Source organism: Chiloscyllium plagiosum, unplaced genomic scaffold, assembly GCF_037043375.1.
Source record: "Chiloscyllium plagiosum isolate Xiang-an unplaced genomic scaffold, Cpla_swu_hap1 HiC_scaffold_42, whole genome shotgun sequence".
NCBI classification, from domain to species: domain Eukaryota; kingdom Metazoa; phylum Chordata; class Chondrichthyes; order Orectolobiformes; family Hemiscylliidae; genus Chiloscyllium; species Chiloscyllium plagiosum.
The window spans coordinates 33,101,069-33,113,653 of NW_028270180.1; the positions used below are offsets into that span (position 1 = coordinate 33,101,069).

The 12,585-nt window shown below is 52.6% G+C and overlaps 1 protein-coding gene across 1 annotated transcript in view; it reads right to left on the bottom strand.

The window, feature by feature from the left end:
* The window catches only part of idh3a (isocitrate dehydrogenase (NAD(+)) 3 catalytic subunit alpha), a 37,967-nt gene extending 25,587 nt beyond the window's left edge, over positions 1-12,380 (bottom strand). The window contains exons 1-4 of the mRNA XM_043680153.2: positions 12,316-12,380; positions 12,027-12,086; positions 6,018-6,101; positions 3,799-3,913 (exon numbers count right to left, since the gene is read on the bottom strand). Of these exons, the coding sequence (XP_043536088.2) occupies positions 3,799-3,913; positions 6,018-6,101; positions 12,027-12,086; positions 12,316-12,354 (298 nt within the window). The 5' untranslated portion in view covers positions 12,355-12,380. The remainder of the gene's footprint in view (positions 1-3,798; positions 3,914-6,017; positions 6,102-12,026; positions 12,087-12,315) is intronic.
* Between the last annotated feature and the right edge of the window lie 205 nt (positions 12,381-12,585).

Below are 12,585 nucleotides of genomic sequence, written 5' to 3' on the forward strand. Positions count from 1 at the left end.
ATCCGACCATTAGCCCAGTACCCCAGGAAATACAACAAGTGCTCAGAAATAAAAACTAAAAATACTAGAGAAAATCAGCTACTGTGGACAGAAAAAAAAAGTTAATGTTTCAAGATAAGTGACCGTTCTTAAGGACAAGTGTTCAGAATGTCACAGTGGAGATGATGCTCAGTGACAAGCAGCTACTTTAAGACCGTACATGATACCATACTTCACTGTATTGGAGTAAACCAAGTTAAATAAAAGGATAACTCATTGAATCAGAGAAAACTGCCAGTCATTTCCAACAGACATTTAATGACAAAGCACTCGGTACTATAATATTCTCAACTAAGTGACTCAACCTGCATCAATAAGTTAAACTACAAATAAACAGAATAAACCTGCTGTATATGATTTGATTCTCCCACTAGAAGAGAACCTTTTCTCTTTGGAGCTGAACACCAGATTTTTCTGAACTGAAACCTTGAACCTTCGGTCCTGAAGTCAAAACTAAAACTAATTGCTGTAACATGTTTATTTGTCATCAATGAAATAGTATAAACACTTTTTCATTAACACCACAGGTGGTCTACCAGCCACTCCACTACAGCCCCACTCTTAATTGGAACTGATGCACTTAGACCAGGCCTGCTTGGGGAAAACATTTTATAAACCTTCACAAAGATGACCCATATCAACCTGCTTCTACTTTGAGATTAAAATCCAAAAGTATAAATCACATACCTTGCAAAATAGACTAAAATGTACAGATTATTCAGACATTTAAATGGCTAGAATGGTCACTTATCTTGAAACATTAACTCTTTTTTTTCTGTCCACAGTTGCCGTCAAATCTGCTGACTTTCTCTAGTAATTTTAGTTTTTGTTTCTGAGCACTTGTTGTATTTCCTTAGAACTCGACTAGAATTAGAACTAATCAACAGATGACATCTACTTCTCTCAGGTTTTACAGGGATGCGAAGTGCCAAAGATAAAAAGGTTTTAATGACAAGAAATCATGACAATGCTTATGATGTGTAGTGAAATGCAAGCACTTCACAGATAGACACAGTAAATAGGTGTAATTGTTAGACTCTGAATCTCAACCCCTCCACAGACTCCAAAACTTGCTAGGTGTCTAATCCTCAAAAGCAGAAACTTCCTCCGATAACATGTTGAGAAGACATTGTCTTCAGTCCAGATGGTGAACTTGGTTCCTGGCCACTGATTTCATCCCTGAGGCTGAATCAGACCATTCTAAGCCAAAGATGACATTCCAATTACAAATCTGCATCACAGAGATTGCCTATTTCCATCCCTACAACACTGCCCATCTTAACACAGAGTGAAAGAGGCATGCAGCACAGAAACAGACCCTTCAGTCCAATCAGTCCATGCCAACTCTATCCCCAAACTAGTCCCACTTGCCTGTGCTTGGCCTATATCCCTCCAAACATTTCTTAATTACATATTTATCTAAATGTCTTTAAATGTCATAACTGTACCCTCATCCACCACTTACACTGGATGTTCAATCCACACATGATCCCTTCGTGTCTTTTTAAAAAATCTTTCTCATCTCAGCTTAAAAATGTGTCCTCTGGTCTTGAAATCCCCCACTCCAGGGAAAGATAACTACCATTCACTTTATCTATATCCCTCATTTTAAAAACCTCTACAAGATCACCGCTCAATCTGTTACATTCTAGTGAAAAAAATCCCAGCCTATCCTTACAACTCAAAACTTCCATTCCCAGCAACATCCTGGTAGATCTCTTCTGAACCTCTCCAGCTCAATAATATCCTTCCTATAACAGGGTAACCAGATCTGGACATAGTACTCGAGAAGAGGCCCCCCCAGCACGCTGTACAATCTCAACATAACATCCCAACTCCTATACTCAAAGGTCTGAAAATGAAGGCAAGTGTGCAAAACCCCTTGACCTGGTGATGCAAAATTCAAAGAATTATGTACTTGAACCACTAGGTATCTGTTCTACAACACTACCCAAGGTCCTACTTTTAACTATCATTCCTGACCTTGTTTGTTTTTACCAAACTACAATACCTTGCATTAATCTAAATTAAACTCCTTCTGCCACTCTTCAGCCCATTGACCCAATTGATAAAGATCTCTTTGTAATCTTAGATAACCTTCATGACTGGTGTCATCCGCAAACTTACTAGGCATGTCTTCTATATTTTCATCTAAATCATTTATAAATGACAAATAATAGTGGATCCAGGAACAATCCCAGCAATATCACAGGCCTCCCGTCCAAAACAGCCCTCCACTATCACTGTTTCCTGTTGTTAAACCAATTTTGTATCCAATTGGCAAACTCGCTCTGAATCCCATGTGATCTAAATTTACTAATTAGTCTACCATGCAGAACCTGGCCAAAGGCTTTATTAAAGTCCAAGTAAAAGAATGTCTACTGCAGTGCCCTCAATCTTCCTCAAAAAAACTCAAGTTTCTCAGACAATTTCCCCTCGCACAAAACGATACTGACTATCTCTAATCAATCCCTCCCTCTCCAAATACATATTAGATTAGATTACTTTAGATTACTTACAGTGTGGAAACAGGCCCTTCGGCCCAACAAGTCCACACCAACCCGTCGAAGCGTAACCCACCCATACATTTACCCTTTACCTAACACTACGGGCAATTTAGCACGGCCAATTCACCTGACCTGCACATCTTTTGGACTGTGGGAGGAAACTGGAGCACCCGGAGGAAACCCACACAGACACGGAGAGAATGTGCAAACTCCACACAGTCAGTCATATGGGGCAGGAATTGAACCCGGGTCTCTGGCGCTGTGAGGCAGCAGTGTTAACCACTGTGCCACCGTGCCGCCCTATCTTTGAGGATTACTTCTAACAACTTACCCACAACCGAAGTAAGACTCATTTGTCTATAGTTCCCAGGCTTCTCCTTACATCCCTTAAACAAAAGAGAACATTAGGCGAAAGTGAGACTGCAGATACTGGAGATTAATCTTGTGTGTGTGGAGTGCTGGAAAAGCACAGCAGGTCAGGCAGCATCCAAGGTGGAGGAAAGTCGAGGTTTCGGGCAAAAGCCCTTCATCAGGAAGACAACATTAGCCAACCTCCAGTTATTCAGCACCTCATGCGTAGTTACAAATTATAGAAATATTTTTGCAAGGGGCCCACAATTTCCTTCCTAACTTCACACAAAGTCCCAGGAGACACTAGACCAGGTCCCGGAGATTATTTCGCCTTTATATTTTCTAAGGCCACCAGCACTTCCTCTTCCATAATGTGAACTGTTTAAGACATCAATACTTATTTCAGAGTTCTCTAGCCTCCATTTCTTTCTCCACAGTAAAAAACTGACAAAATATTCGTTTAATCTCTCCCCCAGCTTCTGACATTCAACACAAAGATAACTTCTGATGTTTAAGGGGCCCTAGTCTCTTTCCAGTTGGTCTCTTGCTCCTAACGTACTTGCTGCAGCCCTTCTGCTCCTGGAACCTTCATCTATGTTTTTGTGAGCCCTGACCACGCCTGGCTGTTCTCCCACAATCTATCCTTTGTAAACTAGAGGTCATCCAAAACTTAGCCCACACCGTTAATGACACCAAGACCTAATCACCCATCTCCTCAACGCCCATTGAATCTGCAACAGCAGCTGGCAGTTGCTTGATGGTGACAGACACAGGCTTTAGGGTGCCATCACCTTCTCCAAACAAAGGAAGCAGGGCATTCTCCCCGCACTCCACCCCATGTCAGCCATAACCCACAGTATGGTTACCCAACACAGACATCAAAATGAGTATAGTTTAGCACCTTTTAATCCAATTTTGTTGGCATTCATGGATTCTGTGGCCTCTGGTGGAATGATCCATTGTCCACTTGATGTTTGGATGGCTGTAACCGTCCTCTCCTCCCAACGAATGGGAACCTTAAAAAAAAAACAAGGAAATGCTGAGTGCTTTCATTCTGTTATCATAGCTGCAGCATTTTAAATTGCTCCTTATTGGCTCAAGTGCACTCAGCGGTGAATGAGGTAACTAACCACAGCTTAACACTTCAATGGCCATTACAATACCAAATATCACAAGACTGGTTTTAGCACAAATGACATCTCCTACTGTTTTAAAAAGGCAACATTGGAAACCCCATAAAAGTCTTTCAAATTGTCACAGGGCTATTAATCCCACTTTATGAATGGAATTCCTACTAGATAACAAACTAACTTCATTTATCAACTTATAGAAAGTCCAAGTTGAGCAGCTATGGTCACTCCATGAACTGAGGGACAGAAACCTGCTCAGTTCCAAAATATAAACTGCAAATTATGGAGGTTAGATGGGACTGTAGGTTAATTTACCTCAAGTATGCATCTCTTTCTGTTACAAGGCACTGCCAGAATCAACATCGCAACCACATTGCATGAAACATGAAAGTACATGAAACAATCCTAAATTTAAGACTCTGGCTGGGTAGACTGAGTGGGGAAAGAGACTGAAAATGCACTTGCACTGTGGGAGGTCCTTTTCCTGAAGTAACAAAGACAAATGGAAAGAACAAGAAATTGGAATTAGAATAGAAGATACGAGGAAGGTTTGGCGGGTCACCCAGTATGACTGGCATGTTTGATGTTGCAACATGCACCTTAACCATGGTTCTTTTTATACACAAGCTTGACAGCTCTACATGCTCCAAGATCAGGGTTTCAGTGAATTTGTTGGTTATGAACATAACTAGGATTAGAATTAGGAGTAGGCCCCATGACCCTGCTTCATCATTTAGTACAATCATGCTGATCTCATCTCAGCCTCAACTCCAGCTTCCTGCCTGCTCTCCTTTAAAAAAAATTAAAAATCAATAGATTCTAGCTGCTGGAACTAAAGTGAAGGGTATCAAATTGGCTGAAGACTGGCATCTGAGATTCTGGGGATGTCATGAAAAGGCCCCAATAGACCATCCATTCGGCAATTCTTAGAAACACTGAATGCAAGACTTTGTTTATCCCAATTTGTTTGTTGCAAGCTCCTATAGATAGCAATGAAACAAATGGTCATATATACTGCTTTAATTGAGAAAAATACATTGGCCACGATACATAGAGATCTCCCTAATGTACAAACAGTGCTGAGAATTTTTTTCTTAAGCATCCATTTGAGGGGCCAGGTGTCCCCCCCCTCTGAAAACGAACCTTCCAGCTCAGCAAGCAAACTTACATCCAGAACCTCAACCTGAGCTACAAGTCTTCTCAAAACTTGCAAACATTAGATTAGACAGACAGGCAGAAAAAACTAGCCACCAAAAGACACGACACTATCACTATCATCTGTATGTCAAGACACTATCACTAGTATGCGTCCCAGGCTAGGACAGGCTAAACAGCAACATGCAGAGGCCTGGCATTCAAACCGAACTCCATCAATAAACACATCAATTTGGACCCCATTTACCAACCTCTGAGAAAAGGAGCCAGAAATGATATCACCCACCTTAACAGACCAAGACACACAAACAGCAAGCAGGTCATAACACCAGTGCTTCACCGGTAGCTCATTGACAATATTACCTAGCATGGTGATGAAACGTCTGAAAACAAACCTTCCAGCTCAGCGAGCAAACTTACAACCTGAAACTCAACCCGAGTGTCAAATCTTAAAAAAAATCCTCAAATGGTAATTAATCATTTGTGCAATTTATTGAACAAGCAATGTACCTAAAATGACTTTCAGTATGGACAATCAAGTGGAAAGAAATTGGAATTTGAAACCCAGAACAGAAAATAATAAGGAAGGAGGAGGTGGCCATTTAGCACATGGAAGCTGCTGTGCTGTTAAATGAGATCATGGATGATTTAATAACCCTCAATTCCAATTTCCTACCATTTCCCTATAACTCTTGATTCCTTTCTTGGTTAAAATTGCTTAACTCAGTCTTGAGTGCCAATTTATATCCTTAAAATTAAAAGCATCTCAAAAAATTTAAATTCAAAATCTGCAATGTACATTCACCCTGTTCGCAAGAAGTTAAAAGGCATTTACTTCTGCGGCGTCAAAAATCTTCATTACAGCGTCAGATATCTCTGGGCCAATGCCATCACCTGGGATCAACGTCACTGTCCGTGTCTGAATAGGAAAAGCAATTTACAGATTAGCAGGATGTCTGGGGAGCACTGAATCTTATTGAAAAGTACAATTTTAAATCTGAAGTTACATTTATACTTGATTCTGTCATATTATAGAGTCAGAATATTACAGCCAGGTCATGGGTCTTTTAGCCCATTGTGTCTATCCTGCTTTTTCAATCATGGTGGCACAGTGGTTAGCACTGCTGCCTCACAGCGCCAGAGACCCGGGTTCAATTCCCGCCTCAGGCAACTGTCTGTGTGGAGTTTGCACATTCTCCCCGTGTCTGTGTGGGTTTCCTCCGGGTGCGCCGGTTTCCTCCCACAGTCCAAAGATGTGCAGGTCAGGTGAATTGGCCATGCTAAATTGCCCGTAGTGTTAGGTAAGGAGTAAATGTAGGGGTATGGGTGGGTTGCGCTTCGGCGGGTCGGTGTGGACTTGTTGGGCCGAAGGGCCTGTTTCCACATTGTAATATAATCTAACCATCGCCAGTAGTCTAAAGATCCTGCTTTGAATAAGAAAGTTTCCAATTGCATGGAACGTATATACACAAGTACTATCCATAACAATTGCTTTTGCACCAGAAGCTGCAAGCAGACTTGGCATGAATAAATTGGCACTGTAGCTGAGTGCTGCAGTCCCATTTATAGAAACATAAAGGACATTTCAGATATCCAGCTACAGTATCCACAGCAGTTGTACTTTTTGTTGAACATTCTGAACTATGAGGTTTGTTCACAATCTCTTCACTGTATAAAGAGTGTTTCAAAGCCTATCCACATCCCTTTACTTCATAATAGAATGAAGAAGAACTGTGGATGCTGTAAATCTGAAACAAAAACTAAAATTGCTAGGAAAATTCAGGTCTAGCAGCATCTGTGGGAAGAAAGCAGAGTTAATGTTTTGAGTTGTGACAGATGCTGCCAGACCTGAGTATCACCAGCAATTTCTGTATTTGCTTCAGATCCCTTTACTTCATAACTGTTTAAAATAAGACATTACTGAATGGCAACTTCTTACATGGTCATTAAAGTATTTGTTATGAACAATCTGTACAGGCTAACAAATTGCTTTGAGAATTTTCATTGATATCTCATCCAACATTTCCAGGTTTTATCTTTTTGATTGTAAATGTAATGACTGTAAGCAAGGATTTAAAACCCAGCATTATCTGACCAGATCAGCCATTACCAAACAAAATTTGTTCTTGAAAAGTCACCTCTAGAGCAGAAAGACCATATTATCTAAAAGCATAGTAGTGACGTAGATTTCTAAATTAATGGCACAAACAAGGTGCATCCACAGTTGCCATTACTTACAATGGTAGTTTCACATGCAGCCACATCACATCACACAATAGCTGCTAACTTCACAGCAGAATCCAAACTGATTTAGACAGTAGCTGAAGCAGTATAAGAGGATTAGAAATGACTGTGCAGCAAAACAACCATACAAACAGGAAGCATAGCGAAAGTGAGGACTGCAAATGCTGGACATAAGAGTGGAGTGTGGTGGTGGTGGAAAAGCACAGCAGGTCAGGTAGCATCCAAGGAGCAGAAGGATCGATACGGGGTGGGGGGGGGGGGGGGGGGGTGAAGAAAGAGGGGGGGGGGGGGAGAAGAGAGAGGGAGGGGGGGGTGGAGAAGAGAGAGGGAGGGGGGGGTGGAGAAGAGAGAGGGAGGGGGGGGTGGAGAAGAGAGAGAGGGGGGGGGTGGAGAAGAGAGAGAGAGGGGGGGGATGGAGAAGAGAGAGAGAGGGGGGGGAGTGGAGAAGAGAGAGAGGGGGGGTGGAGAAGAGAGAGAGAGGGGGGGTTAAGGGAACGGGGGGGTGAGGGAACGGGGGGGGGGTGAGGGAACGGGGGGGGGTGAGGGAACGGGGGGGGGTGAGGGAACGGGGGGGGGGTGAGGGAACGGGGGGGGGGTGAGGGAACGGGGGGGGGGGTGAGGGAACGGGGGAACGGGGGGGGGGGTGAGGGAACGGGGGGGGGTGAGGGTGAGGGAACGGGGGGGGGGGGTGAGGGAACGGGGGGGGGGGGGGTGAGGGAACGGGGGGGGGGTGAGGGAACGGGGGGGGGTGAGGGAACGGGGGAACGGGGGGGGGGTGAGGGAACGGGGGGGGGGTGAGGGTGAGGGAATGGGGGGGGGGTGAGGGAACGGGGGGGGGGGGGGTGAGGGAACGGGGGGGGGGTGAGGGAACGGGGGGGGGGTGAGGGAACGGGGGGGGGGGTGAGGGAACGGGGGGGGGGTGAGGGAACGGGGGGGGGGTGAGGGAACGGGGGGGGGGGTGAGGGAACGGGGGGGGGGGTGAGGGAACGGGGGGGGGGGTGAGGGAACGGGGGGGGGGTGAGGGAACGGGGGGGGGGTGAGGGAACGGGGGGGGGGTGAGGGAACGGGGGGGGGTGAGGGAACGGGGGGGGGGTGAGGGAACGGGGGGGGGTGAGGGAACAGGGGGGGGGGGGTGAGGGAACGGGGGGGGGGTGAGGGAACGGGGGGGGGGGTGAGGGAACGGGGGGGGGGTGAGGGAACGGGGGGGGGGGTGAGGGAACGGGGGGGGGGGTGAGGGAACGGGGGGGGGGTGAGGGAACGGGGGGGGGTGAGGGAACGGGGGGGGGGTGAGGGAACGGGGGGGGGGTGAGGGAACGGGGGGGGGGGTGAGGGAACGGGGGGGGGGGTGAGGGAACGGGGGGGGGGGTGAGGGAACGGGGGGGGGGGTGAGGGAACGGGGGGGGGTGAGGGAACGGGGGGGGGGTGAGGGAACGGGGGGGGGGTGAGGGAACGGGGGGGGGGTGAGGGAACGGGGGGGGGGTGAGGGAACGGGGGGGGGGTGAGGGAACGGGGGGGGGGTGAGGGAACGGGGGGGGGGTGAGGGAACGGGGGGGGGGGGTGAGGGAACGGGGGGGGGGGGTGAGGGAACGGGGGGGGGGTGAGGGAACGGGGGGGGGGGTGAGGGAACGGGGGGGGGGGTGAGGGAACGGGGGGGGGGGTGAGGGAACGGGGGGGGTGAGGGAACGGGGGGGGTGAGGGAACGGGGGGGGGGTGAGGGAACGGGGGGGGGGGTGAGGGAACGGGGGGGGGGTGAGGGAACGGGGGGGGGGGGGTGAGGGAACGGGGGGGGGGTGAGGGAACGGGGGGGGGGGTGAGGGAACGGGGGGGGGGTGAGGGAACGGGGGGGGGGGTGAGGGAACGGGGGGGGGGGTGAGGGAACGGGGGGGGTGAGGGAACGGGGGGGGTGAGGGAACGGGGGGGGGGTCAAAGAACGGGGGGGGGGTCAAAGAACGGGGGGGGGTCAAAGAACGGGGGGGGGTCAAAGAACGGGGGGGGGTCAAAGAACGGGGGGGGGTCAAAGAACGGGGGGGGGTCAAAGAACGGGGGGGGGTCAAAGAACGGGGGGGGGGTCAAAGAACGGGGGGGGGTCAAAGAACGGGGGGGGGTCAAAGAACGGGGGGGGGTCAAAGAACGGGGGGGGGGTCAAAGAACGGGGGGGGGGTCAAAGAACGGGGGGGGGGGTCGGGGAAGAACGGGGGGGGGAAGAACAGGGGGGGGAAGAACAGGGGGGGGAAGAACAGGGGGGGGAAGAACAGGGGGGGGAAGAACAGGGGGGGGAAGAACAGGGGGGGGAAGAACAGGGGGGGGAAGAACAGGGGGGGGAAGAACAGGGGGGGGAAGAACAGGGGGGGGAAGAACAGGGGGGGGAAGAACAGGGGGGGGAAGAACAGGGGGGGGAAGAACAGGGGGGGGAAGAACAGGGGGGGGAAGAACAGGGGGGGGAAGAACAGGGGGGGGAAGAACAGGGGGGGGAAGAACAGGGGGGGGAAGAACAGGGGGGGGAAGAACAGGGGGGGGAAGAACAGGGGGGGGAAGAACAGGGGGGGGAAGAACAGGGGGGGGAAGAACAGGGGGGGGAAGAACAGGGGGGGGAAGAACAGGGGGGGGAAGAACAGGGGGGGGAAGAACAGGGGGGGGAAGAACAGGGGGGGGAAGAACAGGGGGGGGAAGAACAGGGGGGGGAAGAACAGGGGGGGGAAGAACAGGGGGGGGAAGAACAGGGGGGGGAAGAACAGGGGGGGGAAGAACAGGGGGGGGAAGAACAGGGGGGGGAAGAACAGGGGGGGGAAGAACAGGGGGGGGAAGAACAGGGGGGGGAAGAACAGGGGGGGGAAGAACGGGGGGGGGAAGAACGGGGGGGGGAAAGAACGGGGGGGGGAAAGAACGGGGGGGGGAAAGAACGGGGGGGGGAAAGAACGGGGGGGGGAAAGAACGGGGGGGGGGGAAAGAACGGGGGGGGGGAAAGAACGGGGGGGGGAAAGAACGGGGGGGGGAAAGAACGGGGGGGGGGAAAGAACGGGGGGGGGGAAAGAACGGGGGGGGGGAAAGAACGGGGGGGGGGAAAGAACGGGGGGGGGGAAAGAACGGGGGGGGGGAAAGAACGGGGGGGTCAAAGAACGGGGGGGGTCAAAGAACGGGGGGGGGGTCAAAGAACGGGGGGGGGTCAAAGAACGGGGGGGGGGGTCGGGGAAGAACAGGGGGGGGAAGAACAGGGGGGGGGAAGAACAGGGGGGGGGGGAAGAACAGGGGGGGGGAAGAACAGGGGGGGGAAGAACAGGGGGGGGAAGAACAGGGGGGGGAAGAACAGGGGGGGGGGAAGAACAGGGGGGGGGGAAGAACAGGGGGGGGGAAGAACAGGGGGGGGGAAGAACAGGGGGGGGGAAGAACAGGGGGGGGGAAGAACAGGGGGGGGGAAGAACAGGGGGGGGGGGAAGAACAGGGGGGGGGAAGAACAGGGGGGGGGGGGAAGAACAGGGGGGGGGAAGAACAGGGGGGGGGGAAGAACAGGGGGGGGGGGGAAGAACAGGGGGGGGGGGAAGAACAGGGGGGGGGAAGAACAGGGGGGGGGAAGAACAGGTGGGGGGAAGAACAGGGGGGGGGAAGAACAGGGGGGGGGAAGAACAGGGGGGGGGAAGAACAGGGGGGGGGAAGAACAGGGGGGGGGAAGAACAGGGGGGGGGAAGAACAGGGGGGGGGAAGAACAGGGGGGGGGAAGAACAGGGGGGGGGAAGAACAGGGGGGGGGAAGAACAGGGGGGGGGAAGAACAGGGGGGGGGAAGAACAGGGGGGGGGAAGAACAGGGGGGGGGAAGAACAGGGGGGGGGAAGAACAGGGGGGGGGAAGAACAGGGGGGGGGAAGAACAGGGGGGGGGAAGAACAGGGGGGGGGAAGAACAGGGGGGGGGAAGAACAGGGGGGGGGAAGAACAGGGGGGGGGAAGAACAGGGGGGGGGAAGAACAGGGGGGGGGAAGAACAGGGGGGGGGGAAGAACAGGGGGGGGGAAGAACAGGGGGGGGGAAGAACAGGGGGGGGGAAGAACAGGGGGGGGGGAAGAACAGGGGGGGGGAAGAACAGGGGGGGGGAAGAACAGGGGGGGGGAAGAACAGGGGGGGGGAAGAACAGGGGGGGGGAAGAACAGGGGGGGGGAAGAACAGGGGGGGGGAAGAACAGGGGGGGGGAAGAACAGGGGGGGGAAGAACAGGGGGGGGGAAGAACAGGGGGGGGGAAGAACAGGGGGGGGGAAGAACAGGGGGGGGAAGAACAGGGGGGGGAAGAACAGGGGGGGGAAGAACAGGGGGGGGAAGAACAGGGGGGGGGAAGAACAGGGGGGGGGAAGAACAGGGGGGGGAGAAGAACAGGGGGGGGAAGAACAGGGGGGGGGAAGAACAGGGGGGGGGGAAGAACAGGGGGGGGGGAGAAGAACAGGGGGGGGAAAGAACGGGGGGGGGAAAGAACGGGGGGGGGGAAAGAACGGAGAGGTAGGAACGGAGGTGGGGGAACGGGAGGGGGGGGACGGACGGGAGGGGGGGGACGGACGGGAGGGGGGGGGGGTGTTCTGTAAAGTGGTTGCAATGGAACCCTCCATCCCCTGGGTACTCACCTCCGACAAGCTCCTGGAGACGGGGTTCCTGCTCCTTCCTGCTCCGAGCAGCTGCCGAACCTGAGGGGTCCACAACAGGGGAAGGTCAGCGCGGCCGCGGCGGGAGCGACAGCCTGTCCCCAGCCCCACGCCACCCGCCCCTCAGTCACAGGCCGCGGTCTCCCTTCCACCCGCACCGGGCCCGGTCCATGTCCCGGCTCCTACCCCGGCCCCTCACAGCAGATTCCCGCCCGCAGTTCACCGCTCCCCCGGGGTCCCCACCGTTCACCTCTGCACCGGTTGCCCTTACCGCGTTCCGCCATCCCGTCAATGCCGCTGTCGCTGCCATGTTCACGCTGCAGAACCAGCGCTCACAGCCCCGCCTTCCGTTACCATAGATCCCACTCCGCCAATCAAAAGCGGCTTACGAAAGATGTGCCGCCTCCCCTGGATGCCCATTGGTTTCGGCGTCTGCCCATCAACGCTGGAAACGGCACCGCGTCCGACCTCTAGGTTTCTATAGGTTGTAAACTACGCCAGTTAACGGGTCCCGCCTCCCCATGGCAGCTATGACCCGCCC